This window comes from Durio zibethinus, chromosome 3 (genome assembly GCF_047325235.1).
Source record: "Durio zibethinus cultivar Kanyao isolate XHJ-2024 chromosome 3, ASM4732523v1, whole genome shotgun sequence".
Lineage (NCBI taxonomy): Eukaryota > Viridiplantae > Streptophyta > Magnoliopsida > Malvales > Malvaceae > Durio > Durio zibethinus.
Genome location: NC_143164.1, coordinates 35,482,338 through 35,504,456, shown reverse-complemented (window position 1 = coordinate 35,504,456; position 22,119 = coordinate 35,482,338). Strand labels below are relative to the sequence as shown.

Here is a 22,119-nt window from a genome sequence, read left to right as displayed (position 1 = left end):
AGTGGCCTTTTATTCTTTCTCCACCTTTGCTTTTAGTAATTTATTTTTCTTTAAGAGTTGGGCAAGCTCGGGTGTGACTGATGAATGTGTCATGTCTAAATCATTGAATAAAGCTCTCCATTGATTTTTCTACTCTATGAAGCTCTAGATTTTTAGTTTTTGAAGCCTTGAACTATTTTTCATTTCTAACTTCAATCGCTTATTTTCTTGTTCTAACTTGTCTTTCTCGGTTTAGAGCTTTCTCTTAGCCGTTTCCACTCTAAGTAAAGGATATTAAAGAATGGGCTTTAGGGAGTGACCTATTTGTTCACTAGGAAGCACAATATCTTTACCCTTTATTGCATGCCACACACTATATTCTGAGGTGATGTCATAAGTAAGCCTTCCTTGGTTAACCCTGATAGTTTGTTTTCATACCTTTTTTTATCCTTTCAACCATTCCATATGCCCCTTTATCAGTGAAAGAGAATTCACGTTGGTTAAGTCCATAAATTTTTGGAATGAATTATTCACATCCGGATTGTCTTTTCACCAAAGTTAGGGCATAAGTAACAATACCCTATAGGCCTAATAAGAACACCCACGGCTGATCTCCATAATTGTATAACATTATATCATGACACATCCAAGGTGTTTTCTAAACTATCTCTTGCCTATCAAGGGCTCGAAAGTAGGAAACCCATTCTTCTTTTGACTTTGCTTGAGGCCATGTGCTAGAATAAAACTTCTTGATTGAGATGCTAGAACGAAGGTATAATTTGTAGAACTGACTTTCTTCATATTTAATATGACTCTTCATCCATACCTGAAGTAGTTGTAGGCATTCATTGAATCGACCTTTACCACTTATATCATAAAAATTCAAAGAACGAATAGTTTATGCCAAAATGGTTGGTGCAACATTGACTTGGTATGCTAACTGATAAACAAAGTCTATCATTGCGACATCAATATACTTGATGACCTTTAGGAAGATCACCGACCAATACAGAGCTATAGCCATAGCCACTAACCCCTAATCATCATCTATATGCCCTTAGATGAAATCTCGTAGAAAATTCCATAGGATAGCCTTACTTTAACCTTTTATCATAACACATGCATTAACTTGAGGTAAGCTAAGTCCAAGCATTTGCACTAGCTTTTTACGATAGCCTATCTTATTCAACCAATAGATCTTGTCTGGGTTTAGCAAATTGAAATAAAGAAAGACCGTATATTTTTTCATTGTGGGCACCATGTTTGCTTTATTAAAGACAAAACATCTATAAGAAGGATCCCAGAATTGAATGATGGCTATAATAAGATTATTGTCCACATCCACTTGGAGCAGAAAAGCTATATCTCTATATCTGTTCTCAAATGCCTCCTGCCTTATTCTACTAATGCATCTTCAAACACTGCTTAGGTTGGCTAAATCATTTTGCTATAGCTCGAGATGAACTTTATCGGGCAATGATGAGATAAAATCTTCAAGCAAGCAATTTTCTTGTTTTCTTTTACCTTCGTCTGACTTGATTTTTAGGTGATGAACAGACTTGTAATGGATTAAATTAGACTTTGATTGTATTTAACTTTCTATGGATGTAAGTGAGAGATTTGATTTATCAATAACTGATATGTGATAAATATTTCCTATATGAGAATGATGTAAATGATAATGTTAAAACATGAGGATGGAAATGATGTATAGAATGAAATGATATGGAAATGTTAAAACATGAGGATGGAAATGATGCATAGAATGAAATGATATGGAAATGTTAAAACATGAGGATGGAAATGATGCATAGAATGAAATTATATGAAAATGGCGCAGATGCATAAAATCAAACAAAATGGTTAGATAACAAACTGTTCTTTCTTGTGTCCTAATTTTGGGTTATATCTAGTGATGGGTAAGAAGGACTCTATTTTTGGTCTGCCTCTTAGGGGTGAACTATATGCAGGGTTAGGAGATTTTAACCACTAAAGGTTTTCAAATTGTTCCTTACATCATTGTCCATCACAAACTAGTAAGGCAGTCCAATCCTCACCCATCACAGGCTACCAACGAAAATGATTCAATTTGAGTGGGAGTATTTCGCTAGCCATTACGAAGATTATCATATCACAAGAGCGTAGGTACTTTACTCCCTTCTAAAAAGGATAAAAGCCGAGTATAGAGCTCATGGAATACAAATGTATATGATAGTGTGTGTGAAGGAACATATAGGTTTCTTACCCCAAAAATAAAAGATAAGTCAAAACAAAAAAAATGTTGGTAAACAGATAACACAAATCATTAAAACCATTAAACTAAAGGATAAGATAAATTCAAAAACTATGGCCTGACTCTCTATGGCTTTCTCCAGTAGAGTCGTCAAACTGTTATAACATATAGATCCATAAATCTATAGTTATACTTAACAAATCGATGAAGTTGCCACTAATCTTTTTTAACTAGGTGTGATTGACCACCTAAGGAATCTATCTTTTTAAGAAACTCCTAAGCTTGACTAAGGTTCCTTAAAAGAATATGTTTGGGTTTACAAACCAGAACAAAGTTCGGGAGTTTGGTTACATATGGAAAAAGTTATAGCACCCCCATATGCCCATCCAAAAGATGGTACCATATTATTTTAAATTTATCATATGATCTTGAGTCTAATGGTTTTAAATTTTTATATTAAATATTGAAAATAATTCTTAAAATTCTCCATCGATCTGGTAGAATTCTTAAAACATATTTTTTCACCTCAAAAGTATTTAAGAATCCTATTTGATTTCTTGAAGAGGCTCCAGCATCGAAAAGAGGTTTATTTATTTATTTTTTGTTGAAAATATCTCTAATTATTTTACAATTTGAGCCAAATTAGAAATATTTTTTTTTCAAAATTTTTAAAATTTTTACCATTTAGGCCTATTTAGAAATTCTTTTTATTATTTTTTTATTTCTAAATTTTTCACCATTTGGGTCAATTTAAAAAATTATTTTTTCAAAACTTTTAAATTTTTCACCATTTTGGGCCTATTTAAAAATTCTTTTTCTTTCTTGGAAAGAAAATAATATGACAATTATTTTTATTGAAATTTCATCTAAATTATTCCACAATTTAGGATAAATTTAGAGAAAATTTCTTACCTAAAGATTTCTTAAAAATTTATTATTTGAAATTTTTAAGAATCTCTTTCTTGGATAATTATCAAATATTTTCAACATAAATTTTTTATTTGAAAAAGAATACAATTACTTGTATTGAAATTTCATGTAAATTATTTCACTATTTGGGCCAAATTTAGAGAAATTTCTCACTTAGAGATTTCTTAAAAAATTTATCATTTGAAATTTCTAAGAATCTCATCCTTGGATAATTTGTATTTAATTTAAAATTTTTTTATATTTTTATGTTTTTTATTTGTTTGCTTCAAAATAAATATTAATTATTATTATTGAAACTTTATCTAAATTATTCTATTATTTGGGACAAATTTAGATAAAATTTCTCACTTAAGAATTTTATAGAAATTTACTATTTGAAAATTTTATAAATTTCGTTATTGGATAATTAATATTTATTCCCAAAATTTTTATTTTTTATTTCATTTCTATTAAATTAAATCATACAAAAATACTCCTAAAATAAACAAACACATAAATAAATGAAATATTAAAAAAAATTAAAAAATCAAAACAACTTGGTTTGCGACTGAAATTTGGCTCGGCTCAAGACAAAAAAAATGGCTTAAAATCAAGGCTCAGGGGTGTGCGGGTTGACTCAGCTTGACCCTAGGGATCGGCTGGCATGTGGTCAGATACGGGTCGCGATTGGGTCAAGTTGGTTTGATGACAAAACGTGCGGATCTTTTGAAATTTATTAATGACAAAACGACGTCATTTTGCAGTGAGTATATAAGCTCGAATATCAACTTTTTTACTAGAATTTCCATTCCTTTCTCTCTCTCTTCATTTTTTTCTCTCTTTTCTCTACAAAATCTCAGAATCTGGTTGAATTCTCATTGAAAACTGGAAAAACACTTCGAAATATGGAAAAACATGTCGAAAATTTAAGTTTCGTTAGAAAAGTTCATTGGAATCTGAAATTTCCAAAAATTTTCCAAAAAAAAATTTGGCCAAAAATTCTGAAAAAAATCCTAAAATTTCTAAAATTTGCCTATGCTCTTCTAAACACTTTTTGCTTTTTTTTTTTTCTCTTTGTTTCATGTGTGTTTCTGATCTATGTCCAAACTTATATTTATAGGCATTGATCAAAAGAGTTTTTGATCAATGTCAATTCTTTTTGTAATTGAGATTCAATTCTTGAGTCCAATTTCAACCCTTTTAAACCCCCAAATTCACGGCCAAATTCTCTTTTTTTAATTTTTTTCATTATCTTCTAGAATAAAAATTATATTAAAAATAATAATTAAAATAAAATTTAGAACAAATAACCCTTAAAAAATAAAAACAAAAATAAAAATAAAAATAAAAATGGGCTAATTTGTCCTATTTGGATCAGGCCCAATTGATCCAGGCTTAGATTAAACTGGGCTTCTACAAAAATTAATACGCAATACAATAAAATACTATTAGTTGTTTGGAATCTCATTATTATAAAAAGTACAAAAAAATAGTACTTTGCTTAAAATGTCAATAATTATTACTAAATGAAACATAATAAAATATTTTTGAAAGAGTAAGACTTCATTCACAATAAATGATGTGAATGACCAACACTTTGGACAAGTTGGTTATGGCAACAATGATTAAATCTAAAAAAAAGTATCAATATTAAACTTTATAGAGAATTCAATGAAAGGATTATTTATTTAAAGTTGAAGAACGCCATCAAAGTTAAGAACTTGCATCAAAATAAACGGAGATAAAAAATTTTCATTCCATGACATATTGTATGATATGCGAAAAAAAAATAACAATCATATTAACTATTACTGAAAGTAAAACACTTTATAACAATATAAAAAAGAGCATAACTTTCTTTATATCCCACATTAATAACATATTGAGAAAGAAACATGATATAGCAAATGTTAAATATTTTAAAAAGAAAAGACTAAAAAATAAATTCTCCATTATCCATAAAAAAAACACAAACCTATCAACAATTTTACATAAGGATTAGGGCAAAAAAAGATAAAAAAAAAAAAAACTCAAAATGGTTTGGATAACTTGGATTCTAAATTGTAGACATCCTATTTAGTTTGAGGTTCAAATCTGATCAGGCTTGATTAGATTTTAAGCTTGAATGTCTAATTTTTTTTCACTTTTCTTTTTTTTTATTCTTATATATGTATATATCTACATTTTTTTATTTAGTTTTGTAATTATCTCCTTTGGAGATTAAGATCAAGATAATTAAAAGTTTAAAATTTAGGTTATTATAGATAATGATGATGGTAATGTGATAAATTTCTTTTGATTTGGGACTCTATCACAATCAAGATTCAGTGCCTATAATTAGGCTTGTAAATTGTCAAGAAAGACATGGGGTCGATGGCCAAGAACAAACATAGAAAGAAAGTAAATGGCCATAAACAAAAACACCTTTTTTGGTCATAATTACCCTACCACCTTCAGCCAAGCCTTAAACTATTAGTGCTTATCTTCATTTCCATTGTCAATCCAAACCAACTACATCGAGTGATACCCAATCATTAGCAAACCTTTAGCCTACTTCCATCCTCTATTAGTTGCCCTATCACTACCCCACCACAATTTCCAAAAAGTCATTCTATACTTCTACAATCACTAACCATTGCTAGCTTATACATAATCCTTATTGTTAGAGCCATTTTAGTCTTTAATTGTCACCTCACTAAAACAAAAAGAGGAAAGGGCAAATCAAATGCAAAATCGGAGCAAGAAAAATCAAAGCATTCACCCTGTTAGACCAAATACCACCATTACTAAGGTCAGCAAATTTTTCACCACCCTACCCTATTTTTTCATCACATCAAAAATCCAGAAACAATTAATACAAATAAAGACAGAAATCACAAAATCACCAACATAGCAAATATTTGCCAAACGGCCGCCCATAAACCATACCACTACAAAAAAAAAAAAAAATCAAATTAAAAATTCTAGCAGCAGCTTTAAGGTTTTAATCTCAGGCATGAAGGGATTTCCTTATATGGGGTTGCGAATAAAGAAAATGTGTGCTCACAGTCAACAGGTGATGGGGATTGAGGTTGATGGCAACTGAAGTTTAGGTTGTTGATTCTTTGGTCTCAGACAAATAGATAAAAGAGGCATCATTTTGATAAGAAAGAGAATATAAATAAAAAAAGAGGCACTGTTTTGATAAGAAAGAGAATATAAATAAAAAAAGCTAAAAGAATTCATCATTAGTGAATCCAAACTTGATAACAGCGTTGCTGGATAGATAACATAAAGGCAGTAGTTTGAGGCTAAATTAAATTTCTAGTTTCAAAAAAATAGATAGAAAAACAGTTGTAAGACTAGAAAATTCGAAAAGAAAGAAAGTTATTTCCTTTGTATGCAGAAGAGGCACTAAATGGCACTGTTTTAGGATTAATGAATAAGAGAGTAAATTAAATTTAAAAATCCAGCCCATAAGTGGAATTGGAGGGGATTGAGGTCAACGGCAACTGAAGTTTAGGTTTTTGATTCTTTGGTCTTGGACAAATAGATAAAAAAGGCACCGTTTTGATAATAAAGAGAACATAAATAAAAGAAGCTAAAAGAATTCATCATCAGTGAATCCAAACTTGATAACAGCATTGCTGGATAGATAACATAAAGGCAACAGTTTGAGGCTAAATTAAATTTCTAGTTTCAAAGAAATAGATAGAAAGACAATTGTAAGACTAGAAAATTAGAAAAGAAAGAAAGTTATTTCCTTTGTATACAGAAAAGGCACCAAATGGCATTTTTTTAGGATTAATGAATAAGAGAGTAAATTAAATTTAAAAATCCAACCCATAAATGGAATTGGAATTGACTGGGCCTAGGTTTCTCACTAGCCCAGAAGTGGATTTGGAATTGGCTTGGCCTTGTTTATTCACCAGCCCAAACATGGAATAAAGCCTTAAACTTGTCTTGAATTATATTTGGCTTTAGCCTAATTTATTTGGTAATTTTTATTTTTTGTTTATTTTTACATCTATTTATGTCAGTTAGTGGTTTTTTTTTTTTTTTTTTCTTTCATGCATATTTAAAATAAATATTTATAATGAATTTTAGTGAAAAAATATATTTTTTCAATCCTACCTTACCAAATAATTAGAGGATTCAAATATCGAATTATGAATTCTACCATATGATTGGAGAATTTCATAATGAATTTTTGAAAAAAATATAATTTTATAATCCTACCAAACGATTGAAAGATTTAAACTTTTGAGTTAAATCTTACCAAACTATTGCAATATATAACGACTCTTTTTAAAATTTTTCATAAAAAAGGTTTTCAAATAAAAATCCCACATTGAGGGATATGTATCGATATAAAATCTTACTAAACAATTGAAGGATTTTATTGATTGTTTTCAAAAATAATTTTTTGAAAAAAATAAATTAATAAATTCAACGATAAAACCTCTTTAGAGTAAGACCCGAGTCTCCATGAATATTCTTAAGGTGAGAAAACTATCTTAAATTACTACCAAATGATTGGAGTAAATTTAAGATCAATTTTCAATATTAAATTTACTTAGTAAAACTACAAACACATTTTAAGGTTTAGATAATATAAAATCAAATTGATACCATCCTTCAATGGGTATTGTGAGGGTGTTATAACCTTTGAAAAAAATATAATTTTGACTAATAAATAAATTATTTTATTTTAATTTTGCATATATCAAACATAAAATATAAGAACATTATTTAATCTAATATTATTTATAATATTATTTTATCATATTATATCATAATTTTGTATATTAAACATATTCTAAACATATAACATTGCTTGATGAACCGAAAATAGACATTGTGTTTTGAGTGCTGTAGGAGCTCACAAAAACAAATAACCAGGGCCTCTAAAAGACTTGAAAGATGCAAGAAAATCTAAAAGAACTGAAGGATACAAGAAGGGCTGATTGAGTTTTCCATGGATAGGTACCATATATATATATATATATATATATATATATATATATATATATATAGTACAAGAGAAAACTATAATCCAAATGGGAAGAGGACTTGGTAAGGGCCGCTAACTTTGTTTTTAATTTTTTCCCTTTTTCTTCCAAAAAAATAAAATGTTAATTGAGTTGATAAAAATAAAATATTTCACTTGTAATATTTAAATTTTATTCTCCTTTACTGTACTTAATTTTTTTTTTTTGTATAAAAAAGGAAAGAAAAACATGAATTTTCCTAGTTCGTTATAAGAGGAATAAAATTTTTTTTTATCAAAATAGCACATGCATGCGAGTGTGTTATGTAGGGTGAAAATTGAAAATTATAATTAAAATGTCTCCATTTCAAAAATGTAAAAATCATAAGTTAAGTTTTGTTTTTAGAATAAGATAATGTTAGGTCTATTTGTGTAATTAAAATTAAGTGATACATCACATATTAAATTAAAGATCTAATCATTAAATGTATTTTTCAAAGTAATAAAAATGTTTTTATCATGCTCTCAAATCGAGCTTATATCAAAAACGGGAAAAAAATTATCCAAGATCGAACTCAATTATATAGATCCAAGAATTATATGTATTAACAGCATTTGAAATATAATAATACTATAAGTTATGTGGAATGTAAATATAAATAAATTATATACTTTATTATATATTATTCTATGTAAGTTATGAATAAAAAATTATAAAACAAAATAATAATAAAATTATTCATGTTGGCCCAAGTTATTGAGTCTGGGATTGTTGGCCAGCCCAAAAGTTTCATCAGCCCTAAAACTTGTTTTTAAGAAAGCAATAGATAAATAGATATAATAAAAAACGAAAAAACAAAAATGGAAAAACACAATCGCTCAACTTTTATAAATTTGTATACATAATAATAAATTTCATAATTTTTTTTACATGATGGAAATAGTTTCAATGAGATTAAAAATAATAGTAGAAATAAAATTAATTATTATAACGATAAGGTAACTTATAATAAGAAAAAATTATTATTAAAAATATTAGATTAAAAAAATATAATAATAATTTTAAATTATTTAACTTAAAATTAATGAATAATTTAAAAAATATTAAATGATTTGTATGTCAAATACTAATTTTATTAATAAATAATTAAAAATAATTATTTTTTCTTTAAAAAAGAAAAAAAAATTAAAAACTAAAAAAAAGATTTAAAATAAAAAAATAAATGTCGAAAAAATAAAAAAAATAAAAACAGAAGACATAAACTTTTTCATTGACTCTCATGGGCCTACTCATTAACCGGAGATACCATGCAATAAAAAAATATCACCGTGCGGTAAAATGGTTATCCAAATATTAAAATGATGCTTTTTTTAAGAGAAATATGTTGAGGATCAGTTTACTACTATGATCACATCAGACAAATTCTGCATGGAATAATTTCAAGAAGGTGATCGAGATTCATAGTGCATACGATTGATTAATTGTGGAGAATAAGCTTATTCTGTGAGTTTCACTAGCTCTGTATTAAAATCAATGGCAACAGCTCCCAATGGACTTTGATTCCTACAAGTACTAACTCAAAGATTGTCAAATAAATTGATCATGGAGGAGCCCTTTCGTTTTTCTTACGTGAGGTTATCCAGATTTGATCTGATCACTTAATTAAATTAAAATTAAAAATTTAATATTCTACTAATAAATCACGTATTGTTAAGAAGAAAAGGTCAGTTGATCTCGGTGCTTAGGAAGATTCCACTCTTCATTTTTTTTTTTAATAAAAAAGTTGCATTGTCTGATTGCTTGGTTGATTAGATTGGGAATGGGCTATTACATTCAAGTATAAGCATCTTCTCCTTTAAAATATCATGTTTTTCATTCAAGTATAAGCATAGTCTCCTTTTATTAAGTGTTTTTAATATTCCCATGTAAATTCATGTGCAAATAGGTCAAATAAGATCTTAATTTCATTAGAACTTGGATTTATTGTTATGAGTATGATTTTTTAAAACTTTTTTTGGGTTTAGTAAATCTAAACTAAAGAGTCAAAAGTTTTTTCAATGACCAAAAAAAGTCAAATCCTTCAAGTAATTCACCAAAACTAAATATGAAGGATGAAAACTCTAGTCCTACCTAAAGTTGGTGACAAAAAAGGAAATTTTAATCTTTACTCTTTAGCTAAAGGGGCCATTGAATTCCAACATGTTTTTTTTATGGAAATTCCAGAAGAAAGTTTTAGTGAATATCCCATTAGCCAATAAGTCTCCCTCTTTAGTCTATTTTCCCCTATTTACTTCTCAAGAGAAGGAAAAATACCCCAATTTTATAAAATAAAACCGGTTTATATATATATATATATATATATATAAACTTTAGAAAGTTTTATAAAAAAATTTTGATAAAATTTTTATTTTTTTGAGGTGGAGTTCGGTGTTTTAGGGTTTGAATATGAGATTAAAGGTCATTGAATGAGCAATAAATGAGATTAAAAATAATAATGTAAGTGAGATTAGAATTATAACAATAAATTTAAAATCAGTTACAATGGCGATAATGAGATAAATTATAAAAAAAATTATTAAAAATATTATATTAAACTTTATGTATAATGAAAATTTTAAATTATTAGTTATGAAATTAATAAATAATTAAAAATTATTTGAATATAAAAATAAAAATAAAAACAAAAACAATACTTATAAAGTTATAAATCTTATTTAATAAAATAATATTAAATATATAAAATATAAAATTAATTAATTAAATATAAAATTTTTTTTTTTTTTAAAAAAAAAAGGTATTATGGGTTCAAGTCTGTTTCAACGGGGAACAAGACCTTTTTGCTCCAATTTAAAGGTGGTTTGGAATGCATCGCACCTTCGGTGGGTTGCAGCTGCTATGAAAAGTAGAGCCAACGGCAGCTTTTAAATCTAAATAATATTGTGGTGTGTTTTAAATTTCACCCTTTGCTCATCGGAGGTTTAAGCTCAGACTACCACCGTTGCAACTCTTAAATTTTTTTTTCCATTTCTCTCCTTCGACTTCTAGTAACTTTTAACTTTTTTTTTTTTTTTTAATTTTATTATGATTTTTATTTAAAAATTATAATATTTTTATTAATTTAATATAAAATTAAAATTTATTATATAATAAATTAATTAATAAATATATTTTATTATATAATAAATTAATAAATATTTTTGAATTATTTATTAATAAATATTTTAAATTATTTATTAATTTGATAAATATCTAATAATTTATTATTTTTATTATATACCATTTTTAATTAATATTCCTAATAATTATTTTTATTTTCGTTACAATTCACCTTATCATCACAATTATTTTTATATATAAACATATATTTTATTATTAATTTTACTTCTATCATTGTTTTTAATTTTTTTCAAAAATAATTTCACCACATATCCAAATTAATCTTGAAATTATTGCTTCAGTGATGCACCGCACTAATCATTAATCAAATGATATAATCGAACAAAAAAGTACCTAACCGCACTACACTGGGGGAAAGGTGTAAACTAAATGGAGCCTAAGATTGCTATCTTGTAATGGGTACTCGAGTTGTCAAAGGTTCAGTGTTTTCAATGAGTTCTCCAAGAAAATTAAAGGCGAAGTTAACGGATAGTTTGAAGCTACTAATATTTTTAATTTTGAGGAGGGTGAAAAACAAGTTTTTTAACATTCTTTGGGCGTGATAATTTCGTTTTTGGGCATTTGAAATATTGTAGAAATCCTAAATTTCAACAATCGATTGAAAAGCTAAAGGGGAAAAGAAGAACTGAAAGTTACACCGCATCATGTTTTGCATAATATTAGCCTTATTAGGGTTTAGCTGAGACATAACCTTGTATGTCAAGGGAGGGCCTGAGATGGTGCAATGGCGAATGCAGAACCAAACAGACAACTGAGCAGCTCTACAAGCAGGTCGATGGTGCCTGGACTGAAGCTGAAGCTGCAGCTAAAAGGGTTAGGTTCAAATTTATCTTCTTTTCCTATGGTTCTTTCAGGGATTTGCAAGTATTATTATTTATTTACTCAAACTAATTATGCTGAACACTATGCTATGTATCTATTATTTGTTTTTTTCCAATTTTCTTTTCCTTTTAATGCATATTTAGTGGAAGTTACTTAATACAGAAAAAAGTGTAAGTAGCTTTCCTTTTATATTCTATCCAATACATTTTTTTCTGTGGAATTAGTATGTAATCCAACTTCATCAACAAGTTTGACTATAGAATTTGATCCTAGTCAGACATTGGGCTGATTTGGATCAAAATCTAAGGATGACTATGGAAAACCACCCTCCTGTTGATTTTACATTTCACTGTTCTGGTAATGTATATGCACGTGTATCTATGTTGCTTGTATGCTATGTGTTACCATCTAGATTCTATATTTTTTGATATGTGGACTGACATGAGGTGAATCAAATGAAGTATTCTTGTTGCTACTAGAAATTAGTATGCGTCTCATTGTAATTTAACCTTTGCTGTAAGATGTGAAGAAGGTTTTATCTGTTTTGAATGTGAATCTTTCAAAATGCTGTTCTCTATGTTAGTTTTTCGTTTGTAGGTTTCTGCCAACATGAAAGAGAAGATTTCAGCTGCCAAAGATGAGATTTGCTTGCTATTTAGATAGTTGGCCTACTAATTATGTCCAGGACCATTTTTTAATAAGTTATTCCATATTATTGATTAGGTTAAGGAAACTTTTGGGATTGGAAAGGAAGAGTCTTCACGGTCAACCAGTAATTCAGCTCACAATGGTGCTGATGTGAAGGATGGGAGGTAAGGCGTCACCCGAGAAACAGAAACATGAACAGTCTGGGTCAGGTGATACCGAAGAAAGTATATTGGGAAAGTTTAAGTCAGGCATTTCTTCTCCAAAAGTTTCTTTGGCTTTCCAAAGGTTAAAGGAAGCAAAAGTCGTTGATTTAGCAAGGAAGGGAGATGGCATTGTTAAGGATGAGTTAAGCGGTAACCCAAGTAAGAGAAAGAACCTGGAATATACCTCCCCTCCCTCATCAATATATGAGAGAAGTACAAGAACTGATGTTGTTCTTTTGCCATCTAAGCAGTCCCGCTGGAGTAAAAAGTGGCAGGCATTCAAAGAGAAAGCACGTTTACTGTTGATGCTGAGTTTAATTTACTGAAATATCACTAAAAAGTTTCACCCATATTGTTATGTTTTTCTGCTTCTTATATAAATGGACTTTCTTTTGTTCTGTATAGATGCTAGACCATCCTTTATTCAAGTGTGTTAGTGGGTTTAGAGAACCTGTTGTGACAAAGGGCCAAGAGGTATGTCTCCGTCCTATTACTTTTTCTTCCCCACTGGCCTTATAGTTCTTTTGCTTACTATTTATTCTGGTTAAGACGCTAGCACCATTTGCTGCTTATACTGGAGTGTCTCAATTTGTTAAATCAGGAAAAAAAATCTATACATACTTTTTCATTGAACCGGTTGAAATTATTATATGGCTGGATTGGCATGGGAAACCAGCGATAACCCCATTGTTCACAAAATTCGGAAGTATTCTACTCATTCTTGTTGTGTTTTTATACTTATCCTGCTACTCTGCTAGTAAAATTTCAACGTAAGATTTAGAGTTATTCATGTGATATTTTGGATTCTGATTTGTAATTCTCCTTTTGACAGTATTAATGAGAGTATCTTTCAAGAAACAGATGCTGCATCATCATACAAAGAAATACGTCGATAAGATCCGTAGGGGCACCTTTCCTTTATTTTTGCTTCAGTATTTTATGTTCCATGTCTTGAGTCTTGACAATCTCTATGGAATTCTTTGGTGCATGGATTAGGTCATTCCCTTTGCCAGAGTTTGTGACAGAAGTTCAGGAAGTGATCAGCCCGGTCGTTAGTGCTTATATTAAAGTGAGTATGGTATGGGGTTCTGAGTTTGTTTTCAGAAAATTTTTGTGGGTTTGCATTGGCAGTTGGATTCCAGGTTAAGGAATACATCATGCGCATTGTTTATTTCCCCTGAGAACTCTATCTAATCATGGTGCAATAGTGAATAGGATAATCTCACTGTGTGTAGATTTTTCTATGGATGTTTACAGATTTTATGTAGGTAGAAATCTGGTATAAAAAATCAAGCCAAGTTGCAGGAAAGACCACGAATACGCTGAAAATTTCTCTGAACTGAAAGCCTTTAAGACCTAAAGCTTGGAAGATTTGTCAACAAACCAGGCGAAATTTCATTGATGATAATTCCAAATGCCACAATCTTGCTTGTATTTGCATTTATCTAATAAACACTCAATTTTCTGCATTGAAAAAGTTAAAACCTTGTCTATCCCTGCTTGGAAGGTTTTTGCGCTTTGTGGCCGTATTGCTAATTAAAAGAATAACGAGAACCATGTTTAACTCAACGTTTGGCCAGGAGGAATCAGCATCGTCTGCTCCTTCGACTGCTTCAATTGTTAAATCTCAGATGTTAAATTCTTAAGAACTGTAAAAACAGCAGGTTTTATATCCAAATTATACCCATTTTTTCCTTTTCTTTTTGGTACAAAATAAAAAACCCATCTCTTCTCCTATATTTATCTCTTTGTTTTTCTAGATTTTGTTTTGTGCATTAAATTATGAGCAAATTGCGTAACTTTTTTTTGTTTTCATTAGTTATCAAAAGATTGATTCATTTCGTTTCTTTATGACCTTTTTGCCTCATATCTAAGCGCAATTTACGTGTATGGTCCACTTAATCCATTTTGGTTTGGTAGGTGGGACGACCTTAATTAACATAGTCCACTTTGATAAAAAAAAAAAAAAATCAAAATCGTCGTAACAGTGGGATTCGAGAATTAGTTTATTAGACACAATAGATATAGAATTATCATTAATTTTTTTATTTAAATATGATTAATTATTTATGTAAATTTATCATTTTTAATATTATTTTAAGTTTAATTAAAAATTTTTTAAAAATAAATTTTAATTTATATCAATAAAATTAAATTTGAAGGTCGATTTTGTATAGAAATAGTTTTAGCACTCTCATACCATTTAAAATTAGTATCAAATTAATCTTATGTTATTTTATTTAAATTATAATTAAAATAATTTTTGTTATTTATTTTTATTGATTTTGATATTTAAATATTAAAAAAAAATTTAAACTTTCACAAAAAAATTTTCACCTCTAAAGTATTAAAAATAAACTCTTTCATTGCCAGATTTATTTTAGAATAACAAATTAATCTATTTCAAACATCATAAGCGTACAAATAATAATCAATAAAAATAATTATATAAAATAAATTTACGATTCTTAAATTTACGAAATCAAAATTTACATCAAAATTTCTTTTCTTTATTATTTTTCAATAAAAAATTATATACTAATAAAAAATAAAAAATAAAAAATAAATAATTAACTATGCACGGAATAGAAAAAGTCGAAGATTATAGCACAAAGGATAGCCCAAAGAAGTGGGCTGCTTGGAAGTGCTAGGGACTACAAGTCTATAAGGCTTGAATCTTCTTAAGTCCAAATCAACTCCTTTTTCAGTTTTCCCTATTTCTTCCGATACTTACACGGTACCGTTTGGTAGCTTCTCCATTCTATTAAAATAAAACCTTTTCCTTTTCTTTGTCTTATGCCTTTTTTTCTAAACAACCTAGCAGTTCTTTTTTTTTTTTTCCTAGCTCAGAAGCTCCTCCTCCCAAATTTGAAGAATGACGTAGCTTTCAAGCTTGAACCCATTCAAAAATTTTGCTTCAAAATTTGAAGTTTTGTATTGTTTAATAATTGTTGATTGTGTTATTTTTAAGTTTTTTTTTTTTTTTTTTTTAGTTTAAAATTGAGTTCTTCTTATAATGATTGAAATTTACTTTAATTTAAAAAATTTTAATGTCAATTGAATTTATTAAGATTTTATCAAAATTTTTTTCTTTTTATAGAGATTTTGATTCCCAAAAATTACCACTCAACCTTTAAATTTTAAATTTAAATAAAATTATAATCTTTTTAAAAAATAAATTTTATGTTATTTTTTTACAAAATAACAAAATAAAAATAAAACACTTTTGAGCTTTTAAATTTTGACTTACAAAATAAATTTTTTAATTCTCAATATCAAAATATAATTCGAGACCTAATATTATAAAAAACTTCGAAAAAAATTAAGTATTTATAGAAATTTGATGAATATGAAGTTGAAATTGCCACCAAAGCATGCATTTAATATAAGAGAGTGTACTTGATCAATTTGATTAATTTTAAATTAAATTATTTAAAATTAAATTAAATTATTTTAATTAATTAAAATAATTTAATTTATTTTTTAAATTAATTTGATCTATTTAATTAATTTTTTGAATTAAATGAATTATAAAATAAATTTAAATTAAATTAAAATTTTAATTTTTCATATTTGAAATAAACTAAATAAAATCATCTAATGAAATATTTAAATATCAAAATATTAAATTAAAAATTTTAACGACTTATAAAATAAAATGATCCATTTGATTTAATTTTAATTTTATATTTTAATTTTTATATTTTGATTAACATTTTACTTAATTTGGTAAATTTTATTTTTGAATCAAATTAATAAAAAATTAAAATTTTACTAAAATTATTTTTAATAATTAATTAAAATTAATTCAATGAATGATTAATTAATCAAATTAAATTAATTTAATCGATTAATTCAATTAAAATTTACACAAATTTTATTCAATATATTGTATTAAGACGGGCATCAACATCAATAACAGTTTACAATTTTCTGTCAATTGCGATTTGTTTTATTGTCAATGAGAAGCATGTGAATATTAAATATGACTGGTGACTTGTCATGTTCTTGTTTGGAGTGACTTCCCTCTGGACTTCTTCTTCCCTTTTATTTTTTATTTTTATTTTTATTTTTTTTTCAATATGTAACACCTACCCTATCTTTAATTCTCCCACTCATACTCTAACTTACTGGCTGGATGAGAACCCGGAAGCTCGCCGGACAACACTAGACGACCACGCCTCTTCTTCAAACATGGGGTGCCACTGACCCAAAGCTCAGTTGAGTGTCTGTACTTTGTATCTCAGAAATATCACTGCCTTGGTTTTCTATTTACAGTACTTATATAACCAAATTCCTGTCCCTTATGTCACCAATATTTATTCCAGAACAGATCGTACATGGGAATTCACTCAACTGATTTAGCAAGCTAAAGCATTTCATTTTTATTTATCAGTATTTCTCCAATAAGCTGACAAAATAATGTAGGTATTGTCTCATTTTCATAAGTTATTTGATTGATTACGGTGATTTTCACATGTATCATGCTCAAGCAATTAGTAAACAGATAGGCCCTTGAGATTCTTATGTTTTCACACAAAAATATGCAATAGATTTTGGGACCCAATTCATCATATGATTAATGAATATCTCAGCTCTCAAGGTTTTGGATAACTTGCAACAGGTTACCCACCTTTTAGGCCACAAGATTGATGAAACCAACCAGAGATAATCAGTTGAATTTATTCATTTTTTTTTGTCTGAATCCTCTTTTCAATTTGATGTGATTGCATCTTTTCCCCTTTAATTCCCACACATCATTTTCCTTGCCAATTCCTTTACTTTGGAATCTCAGTCATTTGATTTATGTCATGAATATGCTTCAATACTGGTCTGTCTGCAGGAAGAGAAGCAACTCTACCTTCATCAATTCATCAATAAATTGAAGCAACTCTGCTTTAGATATGGTGGAAATTAAGAAAAAAAAAACTATTGAATTAAAATATTTATTTCTGATCACCTTTTCTGCTTGCTTGAAGAGATATAAATTGAATATTTTCTGAAATCTACAGTGTAATCACCATTATAAAATCCAAAGCATTGGAAGTGTCCATTTCAACATCTTGTTCTCTCTTTCTCTCTCCCTACCCTTATCGATTGTTTGAGTAAATAATCTCTTTGTAGGAAAATAAGTACACAAAGATTACGTTGAGAAAATCGAGTTTTCTTTTATGATCTAATTTTAAATATATTTTTTGATAGCTCCAAATCTGATACGAAATCCATTGCATACTAATGGATGATTTGGTGGAGCCAATAGATTAAAAAAAAAAAAAACTAATTTATTAGTATTTTGTGTATTTGAGAAGAACAGTTAGCTGTTTTCAAATTGATGTTAGTGGGCTTTTAAAAATGATTATAATTGAATTCAAAATTTAATTTAATATTATCAATTTTAAAATATGATATTTTGCAAGTATAATATTTAAATTTTAAATTTATAATTTCTTTTCTTATTTTCATATTGCGATCTTCTAGAAAAAAAAATTGTTGTCAATGTCATATTTTGTCAAAATGTTTAGCAATATATAATTAAATCTTACTAACCAGCAAGAAAATCAATCTTGAATACAAGCAATGAATTTGATTTCAAGGGAAAATTATTTCATAATTTAAACCATCTTGAAATTAATTGTTTTAATGGGATCATGATGATTAGCTAATGAGCCCAAGTATTTGGCTTCACAGGTGATCAAGCATCAGTCTTCTGGTATGAAAGTACGAAAAGATTATCAAAAGTATGCCAATCTTGACAAATACACACATTAATTATAGTTTTGTTTGACAAGCACCGCAAGTTGATTATTGCTCCCCAAATTATTCTATTTTGGCTCATTTGCAAAGTTTGGACAATTTTCAAGATCATTGAACAAAGTTTTCATTTTATGCTTTTTATCTTCGTTTCCAATTCTGAATAATGAGGTTAAAATTGAAAAAAAATAAAAGGGTTACAACTGATGTGATCGAAAAGTTAATTACTGTTACTCAAATTTCTGGTAGTTCTGGTAAATCCGCAGTTCTTGTGAAAAGATTATACCAAAAGTCCATGTTAGTATCACAACTGTATAGATTTGAACCATGGTCATTGGCTGGTTCAAATGTTGCTAGTGCGGAGCTTGGAAAGTAATGATGAGGTTGTGGGTCAGAACCAACCACTTGGAAATCGCTGGCCAGGCTGGAGTTGTCGGCCGGCAATACTTCGGACCAGAAGTTCTCATCAATTTCAGAGAAATCTTCGTGGGTTTCAATCTTCATGCACATGTTACTATTGTTTTCGCTTGTCGTTATTGTGGAAACCTCGCTGCTCGATTCTGGCGGGGAAACAGGCCTGTATCCGGGGCTATCTGCAGCAGTTACAGGGCTTAGAAAATTCACGGTTTCTTGTTCTTTTTTAATGTCTTTGGATGAATCAATGGCTTGTCGCTTGTTGTCATTGGAACCATGGTTCTGTTTCAGCCTCTTCTTCAAGTGGGTGTGCCATACATTTTTAATTTCATTGTCTGTCCGCCCCGGTAATCTTGCCGCGATTGCCGACCATCTGACAAAAGCGAAGAAAACCCAAAAGAGAATCGGAATCTGCTTAGGCTATGGAGTAAACAATGTGGTGATCTTGCTTTGATATTGGTGTTTTTTTATTGTTTTGAGCTTTGAAACGTGTTTACAATTAACCATAGCGACAATCACAGCTAGGAATCTTCTCAGTCCTACATGTTTCTACGATTATATTTATAACCAAATTGAATTTAAAAATTGTGATCATACCACCAATTTGCTCTACTCATAAGGAGCATATTCCAATATCTTCAAAGTCCAAAGTAATAAATAAAACTAGAATCCACGGGCAGATCCACCTTTTGAAGTAGAGTATTTATGAACATTTTTAAATATTGAAAAATAAAAAAAAAATTTTAATTTCTTGAATTCATTCAAAATTTTTCCTAGAAAATCTGATAAAATTAGTAAATCTGCTAATAGTCTATATATATATATATATATATATATATATATATATATATCATAAACAAACACTCCCGAAGAAGATCTTGGATTCTCCATTGAATCTAACCCTAAGGATCTATCAGTTTAATTTAACTGCTGAATAGCTTAATTGATCTACATATATCAAGATGTATGAACTTAAATCCTACTATTTTGTTTGTAGTTTATGTTTTGTTTTAAGGCAATGAAGTTGAGAGTTGAGAATTCAGATAGAATTTTTATGTTTGTGGGAAAAAAGGAATTCAATCAATACGCACCTATTACCAAGCATTTCATGTAAGTTGATTATGGTATCCTCTTCTTCCCTGGTGAAATTCCCTCGTTTAACGTCTGGCCTCAAATAGTTTGTCCAACGTAGTCTGCAACTCTTTCCACACCTCAATAAACCTGGAAAAAGAACAAGAACATAAAAGAACAAAGGATTAAAACCAACAGAGAAACAAATCAAGATTTTGGAAATTTGCTTTTAATGATGTGAACAGTTGATGCATTTTTGTTGAAACAAGTAAAATTATTACCAGCTTGTTTTGGGAGTGCTCGCCAGTTGCCATGGCCATAGAGTTTAACGTAATTGATGAGAATCTGATCTTCTGCTGGGGTCCAAGGACCTTTCTTCAATCCCATTTTCTCACAGCATGGAGTTCTCACCATTGTTTTCTCTCTCAAAGCTAATCAAACTCTGGCTGCTGCACTGATTATAAGCTCAAAATAGCAGTTTTTATAGGGTTATATATAAATATAACACACCATGAGAGTTGAGACAAAAACACCAAACAGCAAAAGCTGAGTTGTACAAAAAAGTTCAAAGTGTACCATCGCCTTATTCTTTTGAAAAATGCTATATATACTTTATTAATACACATTTAAAAATTTTATTATAATTCAAAAAATTTTCAGTACTTTTCACTTAAACCCTTAAAATTAAAAATAAATATGTGAATGAATTATTTTAATACAATACTTTAGTGTACCTCACCTGGTTTTATTATTATTATTATTATTATTATTATTATTATTATTATTTAAAAGGCATATCCAAAGAGGATAAAACTTATATAAAATTTTTTAGGTGAAATTTATGAAATTTTTTCTTAAAAATGATTTAATAAAAATTTTAATAAAAAATTCAAATTAATAAATTGATAGAGTTCAATGTAAAAGTCAATAATGTGAAAAAAATTATTAAAAATATTATTTATAATTCAAATTTAATGGATACTTATTCAATACTAAAAATTCTGTTAACGCTTTTTATTAAAAATATCTATCTAAAAATGTATATCAAAATTTATTAAAATTTTTTTAAATTTTACATACTTTATTTATGTAATGAGATCTTTTAATCTATCATTTTTTTATTTTCGTTTTTAATTTTATTTAATCGTTTTTAATAAAAAAAATTACAAATTTCACTTAAAAATTTTCAAATCTTTCCCACGCCCACACTTTCTAAGAAACCTCTTCCTGCATAGCTTGTCACTCTCCCATTGAAATGTGGTGATGGGATTGGTGGAGTGGTCAAATAAAATGTGGGGGATATATGATCATATACTTATTTGAATAGAATGATTTATGTAAAAGTGTTTGAACTTTTCATGCAATTCAGCTTAACTCCAAGTTTTCAACTGGCATTGAGAGAGTGGCTAAGTATTTTTGTTACAGCCTGCTTACTTTGTGACTTCAAAAAGTTTATTAGCTCAATCCGAGAGGATTTCAGTGTTTTACTTTGTCAAAACTGAAGCACTCAAACCCAGTTCAGCACAGTACTTTCTTGTATTTAAAAGAGGAGGCATGTAATAGGCAACCATGCATCCTTTTCCTTTTCTCTAGTATCTATGCTAAGTTATTTCTGTGTTGCTGTGGAGCTATGTATAGTTTTAATTTATTAAATTAAAAAAAATTTAAAATTTTTTAATACTTAAAATTGTTAAAATTTGAATATGATCATTGAAATTAATTAATATTCTAATTACAGGTCATACGATCATTAACTAAAAAGTTTTAACATGATAAAAATAGTAACTCTTTCTCATTCCTTTAATTTCCACCTCCATCTATTTTTTTCCAATAGCTCCATCCAATTTTTAAAACTTAAAAATTTATGAAAATGAGATTATATATATATATATATATATATATATGATTATTACATGATCGTTGGCGTATTATTGTTAATGGT

General features: G+C 28.3%; 1 protein-coding gene and 1 pseudogene across 1 annotated transcript; one reads left to right on the top strand and one right to left on the bottom strand.

Moving 5' to 3' along the window:
* Positions 1 to 1,894: 1,894 nt before the first annotated feature.
* On the top strand, positions 1,895 to 14,113 carry LOC111283568 (mitochondrial import inner membrane translocase subunit TIM44-2-like; annotated as a pseudogene).
* Positions 14,114 to 18,390: 4,277 nt separating this feature from the next.
* Positions 18,391 to 20,688, bottom strand: LOC111283673 (transcription factor MYB14-like). Its single transcript, XM_022872250.2, has 3 exons — positions 20,459 to 20,688; positions 20,198 to 20,327; positions 18,391 to 19,479 (listed from the first exon to the last, which is right to left on the bottom strand). The coding sequence occupies exons 1-3, from the start codon at positions 20,589 to 20,591 to the stop codon at positions 18,927 to 18,929; spliced, it is 816 nt and encodes a 271-aa protein (XP_022727985.1). The 5' UTR covers positions 20,592 to 20,688; the 3' UTR covers positions 18,391 to 18,926.
* Between the last annotated feature and the right edge of the window lie 1,431 nt (positions 20,689 to 22,119).